The sequence below is a fragment of the Hirundo rustica genome, chromosome 15, assembly GCF_015227805.2.
Source record: "Hirundo rustica isolate bHirRus1 chromosome 15, bHirRus1.pri.v3, whole genome shotgun sequence".
Classification (NCBI taxonomy): domain Eukaryota; kingdom Metazoa; phylum Chordata; class Aves; order Passeriformes; family Hirundinidae; genus Hirundo; species Hirundo rustica.
The window spans coordinates 3,502,460-3,522,463 of NC_053464.1; the positions used below are offsets into that span (position 1 = coordinate 3,502,460).

Below are 20,004 nucleotides of genomic sequence, written 5' to 3' on the forward strand. Positions count from 1 at the left end.
GCACCCTGAGACCCCACACTGTCCAGTCTGGCTGCCCAGAGCTGCCCCGGCTGCTCCTCACACACACGTGGGACTCGGAGCTGCCCTAAGTACCAGGGCAGAAAAAACTTCTTTGTGCATTTAAACTCCTTCCCGGAAAGAGGTTTAAATGAAGGTGAATCCTTCCTTAGCCTCAGGTTTGGCAACAGCTTAAATTTAAGGCACTTATAGAGGTAAAATTGAATTGCTTTGTCCCACAAGCTCTAATGATGGCAAATCAGATATATTGGTATACAAATGAATTATTTATTAAGACAAATGAATAGACAAAAGATAACAGATGGAAGATCTTAATCAGAATTACTTCCTACACAGCATAAAACTAAAAAAATATAGTTGATTATAACATCATAAAACAGTGCATGATATCAAGGTACTTATATTAAATCCGGCAAAGGAAATGGCGTTGATTAGGAGCTGAACCTAACTTACCACCAAAATAAGGATAAAGTACAGATTCCTTCACTTAACCCCAGGGTGTGAACCATGGAGTAGGCATCCCTATTCATGGGAGAAAATCCACCAATTTCCAGGAAAATGCATGGAAGATTTCTACTTTGTGAAAGTTTGGAGTGGCTTTTATAGTTTAAAGTGGACGGCTGTCAGTCAAAAATCCAGCTTGTCTTGTCGGATGTCCCTTCAAACCAAGATGTTTATTAGCACTTGGGACAGCCCAGTCCTAACCCCATGGCCCCAAAATAGCTCCCTATGAGACATCTTGTCCTGTTTGAGTTATCTGAGTGGTTAACAAACAACAGAGGAGATTTTATGGGGGGTAGGATGTCCTGCTACTCCTGTTGATGGCTGCTGGCAGCATCACCTTCCTGATGATGCTTTTAGGATTTAGCTTTTATATTTTTCAGATCTTGCTTTAGTATATAACTCTAAACTCCACAGCCTGGCAGCTGATGTTCTGTTTAATTTAGACAAAACAATTCTTCTCTAGACCTGGAACTCAAGGACACCTCAACTGTCTCAGGCCCTGACAAATGTAAACAAGAGTGAATGGAGGGGGGAATCTGGTGGTGAATGACTTCATTACCTGAAGCTGTAATTGGAGGATTAACCCCTGATATGTAAATAGACCAAATTTATAATTGTGTGAAAAACTCGTCTCCATTGTCCGTCTTGGGAGTGGCCTCTCTGTCCCCCAACAGAGGCGATGAGACCCCGAGGAAGCTGAGGGTCCAGGGGTGTCCCCTGCCACGGGCACTGCCCCAGGGCTGGGGGCACAGCCCAAATTCATTCAAGTGCTGGAAGTTTGCACAAGTGAGGGCTGCTGGGGGCCGTGGGTCACGGCTAATGGAGTTCCTGGGTGAAGCTGATGGTCACGTTTGACCCGGTGTTTGGGAGGCTGATGGTGTGTGCGCGCCTGGCTGCCACGGGAGGGATGGGCGTGCAATTTTCGGGGCTAATGATTGCGCTGACCTGATGTCCTCCTACAGCTGCTTCCTATTACTGTCGCTTAACTGGGACAGGCGAGGCTCAGGGGACTGCCTGGCTGTAATGAGCTGGCTGTGCAATTATGGCACTTACTGCAGGACACCGGGGCGAAATCCAGCTCGTTTTTGCTTCATCATCTATTTTTATATTATTCTGGCATAATGTGGGCATTCCGAAAAATGTGAGTTTATTGCTCCTGGGTGAAATGGATAGCGCTAATAGTGCTGCTGAGTGCTGGGAGGCAGGCGTGGCAAGGGGATTGTTTTGTTGCTGCCTTTTCTCGCCTCAGTGCTCCGGAGCCTTACAAAATTATTGACACATGAAAAAAAATCAGCAGAGATCTTTTTGTTTATATTTATATTCCAGGGCCTTTTTTTTTTTTTTTTTTTTTTTTTTTTTTCCCTTGCTAAATTAAGCAGGGAGCATTAATGTCATTTTTACCAGAATCCATGGAAAAGCTGTAGTGGCTCAACAGTTTACTTGAAAATGCTTTGTTTACCTTGAATTTCAGATTTAGTTTATTGCAATTGCATTCTGGGTCAGGAACTTCTACTGTCTAATAAATGTGCAATCCTACTTTTGTTGACTTCTAGAAATTGCCAAGATTATCATAGGCAGCAGGGCAGCAGTGCATATGGGTATTTTGCTAAAGGTATAGATAAAGTAGTTTGAGGTTACTTTTAAAAGGACAGCAAGAAAAGATCATGAATTTTTATGGAACACAAAACCTGTGTATTTTTTGCGGTTAACTTATTATGTATTGAGGTTTTCTCTCATTACCTCATTATAAGAGTAATGGAATTTTTTCCCTATATTAAAGAGGAGCCATTTGGCAAGTTCTGTGCAGCTCAGGTTGCTTTGTGAAAGTGAGTTCTGATTTCAAAGAGAAAACCAGGTTAGTTTCCAAGTTCTCTGTACCAGATACACGAACATACAGACTCTTTCATGGAAATCATTGTATCAGTTACTTAGAACAAGAGTTTCAGGGATTGTTTTCTTTTTATTTATTAACTTTGCAGAGTTTATTCAGGTTACAGTACAGAAATTTTTAAAGAGATGACATTATGACTAAGACTTCTTATATCAAGTGAACTATCCATGATAACTATTCCACGTTTTGCAGACTGATTTATAGAGCAAATTTAGCTTAAAGATCTTAAACAGCCAATATTAACTGAGCATCACAAACACTATTAGGATGTAGTTAAGGGCAGATATATTTTTCACCAGCTGCTGAAGTCATTGCCTGTAGACTTACTGAGTTAACAGAAATTTGGAGTAACCTAATGCTGTTCTCCATAGCAGTAAATAAACTGAGCAAAATTTAATTAAAGATACATATCTATGAAATATGAGTCTTGATTCCCTCTTTTCTCCCTTCAGCATATTCCATTCATGTGTGCCTTTAATAGATTGGATTTTTTTACTGGGCACTCATGTGTAACAGCCATAAGTTGTGTTTAGCCTTGTGGAAGCCCCAGAGAGCTGATCCTGCAGGACGTCCCAGGAATTTCTCACTTGTGCTTTCAGGAGCAAAGCATTTTACCCTCACAGCTTCTGTGGGGCCCAGGACTTTGCTTTAAAAATTTAAATCTTGGCTTTAAAAAGTGCAAAAAAGTGTTTATTTTCATGTCCCAGGCAAAAATCCATCTGAGAGTTCTCTTTTCTAGAGAGTCTCAGTTTGGCCATCTTGTTTATGTTTGAGAAGAGAGGAGTTGCTATAAATGAACCTCTTAAAGCCTTCATGGAAAGTTTTTAAAAAAATATCCAGGGTGTTAATTGAGAAAAATAGTTTTAGTTCAGAATTTTATTTGAGCATTAGTCAGAATGAGGGTAAGAACACAAATGAAAAAGCTCAGCCTTGATGAGTTGACATTTTTGGGTCAGGTCCCACACTCCTGACACTTAGGAGCTTTGATGACCATTCAGGATTAGGTTTATAAAGGGTCGTGTAGGTTTTCTTGGTAGTCTTAAGTAGGAGTGGGGATGTAAAAGTTAATTTTGTTTCACTTTCCCGAATGGCTTTTAGAAATCAAGAAGGAGGTAAATGAAAATGGATTAATTAGCAAGAAGAATTTCTTTAGCAAGAAGGTGGTCTCTCTTGCACGCTTATTTTTCTATGCTTCTGATGGAGAGATTTAAATATATTTAAAGAACAATTTAGATTTATAGCTGTATTTGTCATGATTACTTCACTAAATTTGGCAAGGTGCATTAGAATTCCATGTTTCAAAGGCACAGTGCTTTGGGAAGTGAAGTATTACAATATGGTTTGGCTCATTTTTCTAAATTTTTCAACACTAAAAGTGCCAGACAGTACATTGCAATATTCCTGAAGGCTTGTTGGTTGGTTTGGTTTTCTCTTTTTTCTTTCTCCTGTTCCCCTGCTGTTGTTTATCTCTGTGAAGCAGTGAGATTACAGGTAATTGTTCACATCATGGAGTCAGAGGTAGTGAAGAACACCCAGCACAGGGCTGGTTTCTTTGCACGCTGTCATAAAGCAGCTCCAACAGCTCAGGTTCTGCTCAGCGGGCTGGGCTGGGAGCCACAATCAGAAATCTGCTCAGAATCCTGAGGAGCCAGGCTGGCCACTGCTCCAGGCAGGAAAAAACTGGGAAAAGCCAATGGGCAATCAATCTCCCATCCCTCCCAACCCATGGGTGGATTCCCAATTTAATAAAAGGTTGCAGCACAGTGATAAAAATGGTGATTTTTAATACTGCCTGAGCTGAGTGAGACAAACTTGGAAGGCAAAATTTCACATTTGTTCAGATAAATGCCAGGACATCCAGGGGACCTTGTCAGGTCTCTGCCCTTGATCTCATCAGAGCAGATCTTGCTGAGTTCCCTTGCAGGGTGTTACTGCAGCAGGTTCAAGAGTGGGTGAGCAGAGGAGGTGTTGGTCTCCAGGACTGTCTGTCTGTCAGGTATTTTGTGTCTAAAGAGAAATAAAATTGATTCCGTCTGGGCATTAACAATTCCAATCCCTTTAATGTTTTTTCTAGGTTTATATATTTTCTTCATGCTTAAAATCCTCTATGTCCAATATGACAAACAAGTTTCTAAAGTCCAAAGTAGCAAAGATTGTTTCCTTTAGCCTATTTTGAGCGTTTATTTGCAGTGTGCTTTTTTCCTAGTCTTGGCCTCTTTTTTTTTTTCCAATCCTTTCTCTTGTTCCGGGAAAGGGGGAAAGATATTAAAGGTAAAAACTGATTGGTTTTTGGTTTTATTTTAATGTACAGGATTAAGATGGGTGTGAGAAGGTGAAAAAAAATTAAGAAAATGTCTTTTTTTAGAAAAAGCAGTAACAGAAAAAGGGCTTTACATGTGGGTGAGATGGGGCAGTTCAGTGAAATGATTTGTCACCTTCAGGCACAGGATAGATGAGAATCCTGGCTCAAAACATGTACCTTTCAATTTAATTTTTTTTTTTCTTTTGGGGGGGGGTTGTTGTCTCTTAACTTTGACACAGGGAATTTAATGTACTTTTTATACAAAATTGATGCTGAATGGGCTGTCCAGTCTCATGTTTCAGGAGCTTCCTTCATTCAATAAAGTTTCCTTTACTTCTTTTTGGTAAGATGTTGTCCTGAGATCCGTAACAAAGAGCAGCTATTTGCTTCCTGGATTAGAATGGCAAGTATTGTCCTCTGTTTGGTCTGGAGAGAGGAACTATGGGTGCATGCACCTCAAGATAAAACCTTTGTAAATGCTAAAAGCAGTAAACGTTGTTTAAGAGATTCTACTTTCTTTGCAGTCTATGTTTTTGTCAGTATTCACAAGATTCCTCATGTAGAATGGGAAGTTCTGCATTGAGTACAACTTCCAGGAATAGCAAAAAAGCCATTTTTAAAGATGTTTTCTGTCAGTCATGTCTAGCTTGTAGCACAAGAAGAATAAATCGCGTCTTGCTTGGGAAAGTGACATAAACCCACAGTTCTGTTATGTCACCGAGGGATTACGGTGAGAGAGACAAGGATCCCTCCCCTGAGCCCTAATTCCTCCTGGCCAAATTGCTGTGGTTTTAACTGGGGCATAAAATGTCACGGGGGAGCAGCAGGAGAGAGAAAATGATCATCATCCTTCACACAGATCGTGGGGCAGAGCAGTGCATCATGGCAAGGGGAAGGAGATGAAGGAACGCTGGCACACCTTGTCTGCAGCCCAGTCCTCCTCTGCTCCTCCCTCGGCTCAGCCCACTCCCACCAGCTGGAACAATTAGCTGATCATGGACACATCACTCCAGGTGCTTCCTCACCCAGGATTGCCTGGGATGGGGCTGAATAAATTGGCTTTGTGTCTCGGGTGGCTTGGCTGCAGATCTTAGCTCTGCTTAAGGAGCTTGAGAGCTGGCAGTGCCTTCTCAGAGGATTTAATTGAGTGATCACACTGTGTCACGCAGACACTTCCTCAAAAGCCTCCGCAAAGGACGGCTTGGAACTGCAATTCTTTGTCATACCAATTACACTGCTCCCATGTCTTCCTTCACGGGCTCCTCAGACATGACAGGAGATACAGCTGCTGGGCTAGAAATGACAAGTTTCAGCAACAGGAGGGTAAGAGTGAAGGGGAGGAAGAAATCAGTCATACAAATAGAATGATAATTCACTCCGTTAAGACACATAAACTTAAATAAAAATCACTATTAAAACTTTTAGGTAATTGCCAGGTCTTCACAGACTAACAATAGTCAGCTCATTAATTTCACGAGCCTTATTTGCCCCATATTATTAAATGAATACGTTTTACTGTTTACTAACGAAACATTAGCTTGAGGAATGTCATTATTTTAAGCAGGAACACTCCATCTTTGTCCCCACCGGTGAAGTGGTGAGTATACTATCAAAGATCACAATCCCTCTGGTGTGAGGCTCATTTTGCAGAGTTCCCAGAATAACTCAGGGTATGTTCATGTCCCTGTGTCCAGCCTGGGTGCAGATGTTCTCTCAGCTGTGTAGCTCGGGCTGCTGCAGTATTTCAGCAGGACAGCTCTGGTGTGACAGCCTGATACCCTGACCTGCTGTACCAGGGTCAGCTGGTGCTGCACTGCTCAACAGAAAGCTCCTCTCAGCTGTGTCACTGTGTTGAGTTATTTGTCATTACCTTTGATAATTTTTCATTAGTATGCTTGGCCTAAGAATGTGCTAATGGAATTTGATAAAAATGTAAAGCTGGGAGGAATTGCTAACACGGAGGAGCCGGGTGTGCTATCCAGGAAGAGATGGATGGGCTTGCAGATTGAAATAAAAGTGAATTAATGTTAGTAATAGCAAGGAAAAGGTCATGCTTCTAAGAACTGTCTGGAATTCAGCTGCTGAGCAGGGATTTATCAGACATAATATGTCCAGTGGTCCAGCTGACCACTGGGTGACTGTAAAGCACCAGGAAGGAACAAAAATATAAAAGGGAAATGCAGTCTTTGGACACGTAAGGTGAATTATTAAAACAGAAGAGTAATTGCCTAGCAAGGCATTAGTGAGCCCTGTCTGGAATAGTCACACTGATCACTTCTGCTCACATTTCTTGCACAGCTGATAGAGGGAGAAGATAGGCACTTCTGACAGAGGGTTTAGAGCAGGACTTTTGGCAGCTCCAGGAAGCTCCACTCCAAATTCTGGTCTTTTAAGACAGGTTTTTGGTATATCCTCTACAAGGTGTGCTTTCAGTCACTTACCTCCAAGAAAGATGCAATTAAATTGATGTAAGTGGAGTGTAGCTCTATGAGTCTATTAGCAGAAAGACCTTTTTGTGAGGGGACACTATCAGAGTGACCTAAGGGAATGGTTGGCATGGCTTTTTGTGTGGTTCATTTTGGAAAGGAAAAATAACTGCTAACACTAAAAAATACTGATGGAGAGGAATAAAAGAACACCAAAAAAAAAAAGGGGGATATGTTGTTTGTAAATAAATTGAATTTAAATAACTTCAGTTCTCGTGTGAGAGAAATTCTTGAACAGCTTCCAAAATCCCGTTAGTGACAAGGATACACATTTCAAATAGAGCTGAACCTGGGTTTGAATCAGGTTAAATTAAATAACCGTTTGTGATTGCAGGTACGGTGTTGTGATGTGACAGGAGTTCATTTCCATTCCTAAATTCCTTTGGAATAAGTTTTTGATGAATCCACAGATGCCTTCCATTGAAGGGCAGCTCTGCACACAAATTGTCTCCTTTGCTGTGCAGGCTGAGCTCTGTTCAATAAACACTGTGCTCTCCTCCCCCTTCCCTCAGCCAGGGTCATGGCTGGGCACTCCCCCTCCTGCTGCTTGGAGCTTGGGAGAATTGGTGATGTCCTTTAGAAGTGATGATTAACACCAATATAAAGGAAGATCTATTCCCCTGGAGACAGAATTATAGCTAGGTGTCAGTCCGGAATTTGTGAGGAGACTATTAAGGGCTTTTCAACCCGGTACATTGGTGACAATATTGTGACATAAAGTTCTAACAAAGATTTTTGTCTTACAACGTGGTTTAACAGCCTTCAGAGTCTAATCTGAGCTTATTAACTTCATGTCTGTTGTTTGACCTATAACAATGTATATGTGTCTTGAAATGTTTAAGTTGCTTTAATATAAATGATGAATTTCTCTGTATTGCCAGCCTCTGTATTGTGGATTTTGAGCAGTTTTTCGGAGCAGTTGACTTTGTATCTCCCTGGTGTTAGACACTGACCTTAACTGAGCTCAGTGTAACCCTTGAGTGGCAGAGGACTTGTTGGTGTTTGTGCTTCAGGGCAGCTTTGGCTGCTGGAAGGCAGCACAGGAGCTCCCAGTTGGCCAAACCCTGGACACCTGTGCCCAGCAGACTGTCCCTAGTGAGAGGGATCTGGCAAAACTTCCCTGGTCACACTCCACACGGAACCTGCTCTTCAGACTGTGTTGCTTCTACCGCTGTGGAACTGAACTCTTTTCAGAGCGTGTCCTGGCATCGTGTCTGGGTTGGAAAGCTTATGGTTGCATTGCTCATCATCAACAAATTAAAAATTAGTAAAAATAGAAACATATTTTTCCAGTTCTCTTTTGGTATATTTCTTGGGTTTTTACCCAATATTCCTGAATTTTACTGTGTTAATATATCCCTGGTTTTGCCTTCTGATGTGCATGAGAGGTGAATAGTCTCAGTGTGAAAGACAGTTCTCTTCAGTTCTGTTCCCTCAAGCCATAACAACCAATTGATGTCAGTTACCTCAAAAGCCAATTAATCCCACTCCTGTTTTGTTGGATCAATACTAATGCATTTTTTTCTGTAATTTTCAGGTTTTGACATCGCTGGATGCCAGCAAAGCTGAGGTAGGAAATTCTTTCTTATACTGGTGGAATGTTAAATAGCTGTCTGTGCTTCTGTTAGCGGGGCCAGCTTGCTTACAATTTTGGGGTGAAAGTTTAAGTTACTTCAGGATGGCATCTGTGCTGCTTCTAGCGCTTAATGAGCCAATCTTTGGAAATCTGGTCACAGTGTGACAATATTTAGGCTCATAAAAGCCCTTCTAGGGAAGTTCTGTCGTTGTGCAGCTCTTTCTGAAGGTTTCCATGGCATCAAAACCACACAGTTCAGACAGAGGCTTGTTCAGTGTGTGGTTTATTTCCCACCCCCAGAAGGTGCAAGCTGACCTTGCCCTCTGCCCTTCCATTTCTCTCCTTTGCTCCTCAGCCAAGCAGGTTTGTGCCTGCTCCAGAGGTGGTTCTGGGGGTTGGCACGTGTTCTGTCCACCTGCACACCTGGTTTGCCTCGCTCCTCTTGTACCATATGCCGTGAGCTGCTTGTGCAGACTGGAGCATGGAAGAGCAGCTGGATTTCGTGCCGAGCTGAGTTCTCATTGAATTCTGGAGTGCCATTGGCAGTGTTGGACATTAGGTGCTTGACTTTGCTGCAGGTTAGCTCGGTCCTTTTGGAATCACATTTATTTTTTCAGCTTTCCTCTTGGCGTGTGAGTATTTCTGAATGGTCTGAAGGTGTTCTTAGAGGTGAAAATACCCTGATTATTGGAGTATGTTTTGAATAACCGACTGCTAAAGCAAAAGTGGCCGTCCTTTGTGAGCACAAAGGTGTTCAGCTGCATTTGCCTCTTCTGAACATTGCTGCTGAACAAGTCACCACACTTTGAATAACTGGCAGATATTTTAATTTGGTGCACAGTTCCTGAGTCATTTATTTGTAACGTCAATTGGAAGCTCAGAGTGTTCCTCTGTGAAAACCTTCTTGGACTCACAGCAGGGAATTTGTGATGTGCTCCAAAGCTAATGTTTAACTGTGACAAAATGTGTAGGTGACTCTAACTGCTGGAGTCAGATAAATTTTTAATATGAACCTCTGGTAAATTAAATTGCATTATTAAAGAGAATAGATAAACTGTTCTAGTTACTTCAAAGAACATGAGTTCACTTGCATACTGCAAAAGAATGAGATCATTCATTTTTATTTAGTTTGAGACTGTAATATCAGTGTTCAATTTAGCTGGTCTGATTCAATTGCATACTTGGCTTGTCTCGGGGAGTTTCAGAAGCAGGATTTGTATCTGCTCTTTCACTGTTGCACTGTTCAAATGTTTGGTGCTGTTCTATCGAGAGCCCACTAATAGTCATTTTCAGTTTCTTATTTTGTAACGGGAGCTGAGATTTGTCACCGTGTGGGTACTGTTATTAACTCTGCTGACTTCTGTACGGTCTGTTTTCTTATTTATTTGTCAAATGTTCTCATGTACTTTTTTCTCTCATGTGTGTAAAATTGTGGGAATATTGCAAGTTTCTGCTTTGGCCAGTTGAGTTGCTTTGTTTGTTCGTACTCAATTGATTTCAAAACCTTGAGTTAACTAATTTGGTTCTTCTTTAAGAGCTCACCAGCTGACCTTTGTGCCCCAGCCTGTGGGTCTGCTGACTTTGTAGGCACAGATCTGTGTGTGGGAGGTTATGGCTGGGTGTTCTTTCTTCCGTTCATGAAAGTACTCAGAAGGATTGCCAGAATTCCCCAATACAAGGGAAATCCTAATTGAAGGTACAGGATAATTAAATATTTTCCTGAATCAGGTATTGATGTTTTTTGGAAATAGTCTGACTGAGTTCAGTGCAGTAACTCACATCAAATAGCAAATAAAAAGATAACAGGCATGCAGAACTGCTTGGTGAATTTTCAGCTTGAGGGAAACAATTCCTTTGACATAGTGGCAAACTTCCCAAAAATTCTTACTGAAAACTACAGTTCTGGTGCAGTTTTGAGTCGTTGCATAACTGTGGGGATGAGAAGACACAGGACATTTCCTCAGCTTTAAAAACAGTGGCCCTGTGTTTTGCCTGATTTGATTTTGCTTTACCTTTGGATCTTCATGAAGAGTTCTGAGAAAGATACAACCCCAAACCCCCTTGTTCTGGCTTACCTTTGGGTCAGGTCTTGCTCATCAGAGCTTGTGTGGAAGACCTCTGCTCTGCTTTTGAATAAAAAAGCGCTTACATCTGTTTTCTAAAATCTTTTATCAGACCCTCTACTTGGTTGCTCTTGAATTGTTGATCCGAGTAGTCTTGAAATTTGTTTATTCCTTTTTCTTTGCTCTTAGGTGACACTGCTGTGTTCCCTTACTAAATTTTGTATGAAGTCTGGATGAAAACTTATTGTGTTTGTGCAGCTACTAATGTTTTAGGAGGATACAAACCAGCTGTTTTTTTCTAAATGCTGGTTGCCACATAGCACTACAGAGACAAGAACATCTAGAGGAAGCTGTCAAGTGATCCCAGGACCTTCCTTCCATCTTTTAACACAAAGGGACAACAAAGAGTGACAGAGTCAAAGCTGTAGGCAGCAAAGCCTTCCAAAAATAATTGCCAAATCTGCCCACACCGTGTCTCTTAGGGTCATAGTCCTGTAAATATGCAAGTTAGAGGCATCTCAAAAAGGAATAGCTTATGCATAGGTAGTCAAACACAAAGATTTTTATCACAGCTTACCCTGGTTTCCTGTTCAAACCCATAACAGATTCTGTTAGTACCATTACAAAATGGGCCTGAGATCAGTCTCAAATACTGTACACTGCAGCAATTCCCATAACACACAATAAAGTAAGTTATCATGTAATTTGCTGGAACAACTGTTAGAGGAATGTCTTTTTTTTCCATTCTGCTAGTTTTATCTATTACAGGTGTATGGCATCTTGTCCTTTTATTGTTTTATTTGTATGTACATTTTTCCCCATGAAAAGATGTCTCATTCAGCAAGCTATTTGACTTTCCAGAGTGTTCTTCTTTCTAATTAGCAGTGAGAATAAATGATCTTTATAGTAGGCAAAGCATAATTTCTTTTCCTTTTTCTGAAACAAATGGTGTTACCAAAATAGAACGGAGAAAGCTTGTTGTGATTCCTCTTTTCCTGTGCAATATTTGAATAAATGATACAGTGAAGTTCAAGGCCTTCTTGTGAGAAGTGAGAGGGTCATGCCTGATTGAAATACAAGTTCAGAATAACTTTGTGTTAGCTCTCTGCCTGCTTTAATGGGAGGAATGTCAAGGCAGCCTATTTTTTACTCTCTTAAAGAAAAAGGTGCCAATATGTCTCAATAAAATGGAATCAAAATCAGCTCAAAGCCCAAGGAGGTTATTAAATCAGAGTTTACAGGAAACCTCAGAATAATAAGGAGAGTATGGCTCTAATGATAACAGCAGTGTGACTGGTTTATACAATGATGAATCAGGTCCTTGGTTATCAGGAAATGTCGGTGTCAAGCCCCCCACTTCCCTGATGTGGAAGGAGCAGGTCAGTTCTGGGGACCAGCATTGTGCAGAAAAGGCCCGCACGTGGATTCCCTTCACCCACCCTCTGCTGCTCCCTGGGTGGGGTGGAGAGAGAAGGAGAATCCTCTGACAGGATAGAGGATTTCACTGTTTTTTTAATTTACATAAAATGTGGATGAGGAATCCTGTCTGTTTGCAGGAAATGTGTTTGCCTGGGCGATGTGAGCGCTGCGTGTGCAAGGTGTCCGTAGCAGATACGCTCTGAAAGCCACCATGGAGGGGATGTGAAGGGTTTGTGCTGGCTGCTATCATTGTCTGCTTGCCTTGCACTGCTCCTGGGGTGCCCCGGTGCAATCCCAGCCCGTCAGACTGTGTTGCACACCCTGTCCAGTGTCTGACACACCCCGGAGGTGATGCAGAACGCAGCTCGAGAGAAATGAAGGAATCTTGTGGTGAGGCAGCAGCAGAGCTGGGGTCTCACCGCCAGCAGGACCATTCCTGCTTCTATTGCCTGCTTCTGATGGCTAGGTGGACTAATTCCTGTTGGAAAAGCAGTCAGTGAGATGTGTGTGCAAACAGATAGCAGAGCTTGCTCAGAAAATACGCCTCTACCAATATTGTCCTACTGTCACTGGTTTGATGGTTTGCAGTGTGCGCTGTTCCTGCTAGACTTATAATTCTTTCTGCTAGCTCATGAGGAATTTTAAAATCCTGTTGGCTGTCTGATTGATTTCTATGGGAAAACTATGATATCAGTGGGAACTTTATCAGGGGAAAGATGAATGCTTGGTTGGATGCTGTCAGGGTAAATTGCAGGTGCTGTATTAAAACCCCACAGCAGATAAAGACATGTCATTCAGCCTCCCTCCACTCCCTGCCCTACTTTGTTCTCCCCAGCGCACTTAACATGCAAGGACCTCGTGTGCCATCACTGCAGGGGACGTGCGTGCTCAGGACAGGAGACATTTCCATTTCTATTTTCAGGTTGTTTTTCAGGATGAGCGAGTGGATTACAGCTTCTCCCCGTTCTCAGGCATCAATACTCTGCAGCAGCCACAGCCTTTGATTGAAACTGTGCATTGTTAACCTCACCCAGCTCTATATTCCCTCTGCCCTCCAAGTGGAATGAGGCATGCAGTGATCAATCCTAATGACTAATAAAGAATTTGCTATTAGTACTTTTTTTAACGTTCCTAACTTTAACGTATTTACAGCAAGAAAATATTTGTGATTTATGAAAACTGCATGTCTATAGGAGTACAGCATAAAGCTTCCCTCATAGTCATAATTTTGATTATTTTAAGGCTTTAAAATCTCTGTAGTTTGTAGTGGGCCTTCAGAATTTATGAAGAGGACAATTATTGCAGTAAGATTGTAATTTTTGCTTGGTTTGTTGAAATCACTTTAGATTTGGCTAAATCGAGCTGTCACAAATTGTGTGGAAATAGGTGCCAGTATTTTTTCTTAAAAAGATAATTGGGATAATTCCATAATTCTGTAAAATATAACTAAGAATATTTATAATTTCAAGCATAAAATCAAGGATTATAAATGAAAATTATTTTTAATTTTCAAGCTTTTAGAACTTAACTGTTGTAACTGTGCAGAAGTTGGGATTTTGATGTTGTGCCTTCAGTTATTTCCACTAAAAAGTATTTTTCAATCATGCAAGCTGAGCAAGGGCCTGAACTCCCAGTGAAAGGTGTCTCTGGATAACTCAGTGTCACATATAAATCCTGCTGAGCACCTTCTGTGTCTTCAGATCCCCAATAAACCCTTGATTGGCGGTGATGGGAGCTCCCAGCTGGAGCAATTATCCTGACAAGTTAATATGGACATTCCAAACATGTCAGAAAAGAAATTCCTGGCAGCGTGTGCCTGGTGGGTGACCCTCGGATGTGCCCCCTCTGAACACACCAAATACCTGCCTTCATCAGGATTTGATGGATTCCCTCCCCACTTTTATTACCAAAGGCAGAATCCTGTCTTCCTTTTATAGTTTTGGGGTTTAATCACATTAGCTACATATAGAGATGTATAAAGACTCTACAAAATGGATGGAGGAGAATTATACAAAGTTTTCATCCATTTTTAACTTGAGCATGAATTTCTAGGGTTGTGCTCCTTCTGTCTGAAATCCTGTGCAGTAATTTTAAGCTGTGCAGTGTGAGAGAGAGAGTCTTGCTGTAGCTGCTACTGTAAAACCTAATTTTCTGCATAAAATATGAGAGCTATAGTGAAATATGAGCCTGGAGAGCAACTCTTTTGATCTTGAGTAGTCAAAAGGTTGGCATGTATAATGGTATGAAAATAAATGATGTCAAAACTGTAGGATATAATTTATGGTTTGGGGACTGCTTTACTCATGGAAGCAGAAGCTTCTACCACTGAAAAGCAAGTAGTTCAACAAAAGATAATGAATGGAAATTACAAACTTTCATAAACCCCCAGATAGATTGATTCGTGCAATACATCCATTTAGACACTACCAGTTGTCTAATTTACTGGTTATAAATTATTAAATAGAGCATTTATAATATATATATGATTGGAACTTGAGCCTTCATTTTCTATTCCTTTAAATAAGTACTAGGCTTTAATTGTCATCCCGTTTGGCGAGGACTTGGACACATAAACTACCTTTACTCAGTTTAAGTGACAAAAGCTTGAATCTTGTAGGCTTTTACAAAGGTGCTTTTTGAGGTGTCCCAGCACAGTCTGAAGAGTACCCAGGTGTGTCATGGTGCTCCTAGGACAGGGATTACAAAACAAGGGCAGAATATTAGTTGACTGAAACCTTTTTGGCTGTGATACCATGCAGGTTCTTATGTGTGCTGCTGGTGGCTGAGACTGTTGCCTACATAAGCTTTGGACTTGAACATTTTTTTAATATATGCCTGAAAAATGGCCCATGGACTAATTCAGCCGCTTCAATTTGCTTCATTCAAAGTTGCACAACCTTCCCCACTAAAGTCTCTATTTCTGCAAACAGTCTTTTAACTGGGATTGAGGTTTTGGAGGTTTGTTTGCTTGGTTTTGTTTTGGGTTGGTTGGTTGAAGTTTGAGGTTCTATCTTGGTTTGAGGTTTTTTAATTGCTTTTTTTTCTTGTTTGATTTGTTTGTTTTGTAAATTTTTTTCTTGTTTGTTGGTTTTGGTTTTGTTTTTTTGGGTGGGGTTTTTTTTAATTTTTTTTTTTAATTTGGTTGGGTTTTTTTAGCCTCTGTCTTTCTTTTGATGTCTGCTTTATAAAGTTTCCATAGGCTTCTCTTTTGTCCTTCCATCACTCAAACGCTGCCCCGTCCCTTTGTTCCCCATGGTCCCGAGGCTGTTCACGGGACAGGCTGGGACCCCAGGCTGGCCTTGTGCTGGATGTCACTGCACTCTGCAGAGCCAGACCTTGGAGAAAAAATGTTGTACCCAGACCTCCCCAGCCCTGATGTGGCTCTTCGGATTCAACCACTGAGCCTGAAACTGGAATTTTCCCCCAAGGATCTAAAGATTGCATCAGTGCCAGCAACCCCCCTGCCCTGCCCAGATCTGTTTGCACAGTACTCTAGGAGGCTTCTGAAGAAAATGAGATTTAATAATGCCAGCTGTGAACCATGCTGCACGCCTTTTCTGTATGTCTATATATAAACACACACATTTTATGGACATGTCTCCAGAATGTGTTTCAGTAAAGTGCATCAGGAATTTGATGGCAACAGAAGTGAATATAAACTTGTCTCACTAAGGGGTTGGTATTGACTTGAAAGTGCACTTTGTTTATTGATTGTGTTTCTTATTTTCCTTCCACATCCTCTTGCTGAATACTGTAAGTTTTCACTGCCTGTAGGAGAATCTGGACGTGTTTTGATGAAGGTTTTAGAGGTGCTGTATTAATCACACTTTTCTCAGTCCTCCGTTGTGGATTTCAAGAGTATCGCACTGTCACAGCTCTAGATGGGCCATATTGATCTTGATGATTAAATCAGCCAAAGGAAACTTGATTTCTGAGGGGAAACTTAATATTCTTAAAGCCCAAATGTCTCCTAAATATTTATGGGTTACGAAAGTTGATCAAGTACCTTTGTTCTCTGATTATTACAGTGAACAGCAACACTTAGTTCAGATTCTCATTACAGTGATGGGATGTAGTCATATATAAATTCCTGTGTATATGTTGTCAATCATGTGAATACGCAGAGGTAACTTTTTTCTTCTATCTTGGCAAGGCAGGAAGATAAATAGGTGAAAATGTGTATGTGTTTAAGCAATAAAGTTGGTTTAATGGTTCTTGGGGAAAAATTTCCTGTGGTACACAGAGCAGTGACTTGATTGAGCAGGACAGAATCATGCAGTTCAATTAATGTGCAAATATGTGTTCACTGAACTTTCATTCCATTTATCACATGGACATGGAAATAGGGTCATTTTTTATCTCTGTATTATGTATATGACATCTTAGTTTGCTTCCTGCATGCTGCTATGGGGAAAATAGCAACGTGGCACACCACAGGCGAAAAGAATTGGAGATAAATCCCTCAGCTGTCACAAACATATTTAAGTGGATCTTTGTTTGAAGATAAATCTCTTCCTTCTGCAAGGACTAACATTCAGAAGGCCCGTGCATGCTCTTCCCATTGAAATTGGATGTATTCCTTGGCTGTGCTGGGAAAAATCATGGGCAACAGTTGTCATGTTTATGAGGTACATTGTTAGCAAAAAAATGTACTTACAGAAAAACATCAAAAGGAAGTATTAGATGAAAATACATTAATATTCACCATTGGCTGTTTAAAATAAGGAGCCAGACATTTCAAAATAACTTTTTTCTAATTCTTACTAAGGTTCTTTTCCATCCTCAGGCCCAGTGAAGTTTGGTTGGGGACTGTTCTCTTTCCTTTGGCTAATTATTCTAAATCAGGTTAGTGGGTGGTTATTCTGTTTGTACTCTGAAAACCTATACTGGAAATTCTGTTACTCGAAAGCAGAGTGAATAAACTTCTGCCTTTTATTTTATTTCTATAATTGGTGAAAAAAAATTTTTTTTCTCTTGATATGGAACAAAAATGATTTACAGCAGCAAGGGGCTATAGATGAAATTTCATGAGCGCAATGTAAATTAATGTGATAAAAATTCCTTTCTTAAGAGCCTGTAAGAATAGGTGGTTAACAATTTCACTGCTCTGTTTCACTGAGAGTGTAAAGTAAGGACCTTTTGGCCAATACGGGCAGCTGTAAAAATTAAAGAGTAGCTGAATTCCTCATGGAATTGTAGTATTTGCAGGCAAGGCTTATAACCTTTAAACAAACCACAGGCCAGATTCTCTGCCATGGGAATTGGCAGAGCTTCATAAACTTTGATGGAGCTGGGCCTTAATGGAACTGTGCCAGGTTTTAAGAGCAGTGAATGTGATCTCAATTTAGGTAGGAGGTGGCAGAAGCTGAGGGAGAAAAAGAGGAGTTTAAATTGTTAATAATCAGTCCCCACAGGTCACTTTTAAAAAGAAAAAGGTCTCAGCCTGGGAACTGCAGTGTCTGGTCAAAACCAGATATCTTTCCATTGGGTATTTAGTTCAACAGCTTTAATATATATGTGAAAATGCAGAAAAGACTGGATTTCTTATTAATTAAACCTTGTACTGCTGCTTGACATTGTCCCCAAAATGGACAAAAGAGATATTTTGGGAAAAGTTTCTGAATGATATGTGAGTATTTTGGAGCAAACAAACCATGAGCTCCACTGTGGGACAAAGGGAAGTGTTTGCATCAGTACAAACACATTGATTCAGCACTTAGAGAGCATGAGGGCATGTTTAGGGGGAATAATGTGTTTATAAAAATAATTGTTCATAGGTGACATCTATTCACAGATAAAACAATTGTGAGTTAAGCAGCATTTTGGTTTGGGTCTTCACTGGGAAGTTGTGGAAGTGTGCTGCTGCCCGTTCCCATAGTACATTTAAAAACCAATTTTCTTAGCAGTAACACTCACTGCAAAGGTGAATATCCAGAATTATGAGGGGGTGTTTGGGGGCAGTGTGTGTTTGGTTTATTCTTTTGACTGAAATACTAAAATGTTTTGCCTTCCCACCCATGTTTAACAGCCACCAAATCTGTTTCCTACCCTTCTGTAGAAAACCCAGTGAGGATTTGGGTGATTTAAAACTGCAGTGGTTGCTTGGAGAAATGTTCATCTTGCTGTAATAGAGGAAGAGAAAAACCAGCATTGTTCTGTCCCCTGCTTTTCATAAGCTGGTCTTGGGAAGGTGAACAGTAGCACCTGTACTGGTGTAGCTGCTTCAGGGAGAAAAGAAGAGAGAAGCTGCTGCCAACATTGCGTAGGAGAAAATAGAGGAGGAGACCTGGGAGAGACTCGTGTGCTGGAGGAAAGTGTGGGGATGAGGAGTCCTGGGTGAAACAGAGCCTTTCTCCTCCTCAGTAATGGCAACTTGGAAGGAGGATCAACAGGGCACAAGCAAAGGGTCTTGAGTTTTGTCAGAGGTCCTAATTAAAGTATGTTTGTTGTAGGGGAAGCCCTCCTTTGCCTTGGGAAGATCTGAACTTCCACCTCAGGAAATGCAGATGACAGAGGCAGCCTGGGGTGTAAAGTTGCTTGTGAAGGCACCGTTTTCCCCAGCAGTTCCACATTTCTTTGCCATTGAAACATGATTTCAGCTTCTGGTCTGACAAGGAGTTTTCAATTACTTGTAGTCTGGAAGTGGTTTATTCACTTTATAATGAATGATGTATTGTATGATGAATTATTTGCTGAATTACTAAAGTGTTCTAACTAAAGGACATTGTTGGATTGGGAGTTTATGATTTTGGGAATAGGCTAAAGTCTTCAAAATCACCTTTACAGGGTTTCTACAAGAGAGTAACTCCCAGCAGTTGGTTTGAAAATTGCTCTCCTCACTGTATCTCATTTCCCTCTTCCTTACTGCTCTTTGTTCCCAAAGGACAAAGTGCATGTTGTCCTGAGTAGGATTTGAAGAATTCGGAGCAGATCCAAACCATCTAGAGAAGTTCAAAGAGTTCAATCTTTTAAATTTGATTACTTTTTATTGGACTTCAAACATAAGATGAGAGTTTCTTTCCTGCTCTGGATTCAGTGAATGTTTTTTGCAGTAACTTCTCTGGGGAGGCAAAGCAGCTCCAAGCTGAACAGCTCTTCACATTCAGCAGGACTTCTGAAAACATGAAATTGAAAACAGGATTGTGTTTGAGCTCTAGATGATTTATTCTGACAAATCACACAAGGGCATCTCCAGATAAACATAGATGATTACATGTTGGTAAAGCCACCGACTGTCAGGAGACCAGAATAATGTTCTAGGAGGAAATATCTGTGGTGTTTAATGAATTTTGAAGCATCCCTACAAAACCTGTATTACAAAACCACATTTTAAATCGATACAGAGAATGTGCTGAATTTATAAAATCTGTCTTCAAGAACTGAGCTATGTCCATTAATTTAGTTTGTCTGGCATGGTCTTCACTGGATAATGCAGTTGAATACTGGTGGTACTTTCCAGAAGAGAAGCCCAGGAGCAGGTTAAGGCCTAGACTTATATAAGCAGAAAGCTGAACCAAACAGGCAGACAAATTTAATCCTGTCTCTGTTAAGCTTTTAATAAATACTTTATTCCTTGTAACACAGATTATATACTCAATTATGGTTCTGCTCAGAACAGTGTTTTAGGAGAGATCCTCCAGAAGAAGAAGAGTTAATGGCAGTGACAAATATTCCTGAATGTGGCTGTAACAATCAGCAATTTTGGTTTATGGCACTTAATACTTTAAATACTAAATCAAAGGAGT

At 40.8% G+C, this 20,004-nt stretch overlaps 1 protein-coding gene across 1 annotated transcript in view; it reads left to right on the plus strand.

Moving 5' to 3' along the window:
- RBFOX1 (RNA binding fox-1 homolog 1) overlaps window positions 1–20,004 on the plus strand; it is a 1,151,472-nt gene that overhangs the window by 269,970 nt on the left and 861,498 nt on the right. The window contains exon 5 of the mRNA XM_040078692.2: window positions 8,739–8,771. Within this exon, the coding sequence (XP_039934626.1) occupies window positions 8,739–8,771 (33 nt within the window). The remainder of the gene's footprint in view (window positions 1–8,738; window positions 8,772–20,004) is intronic.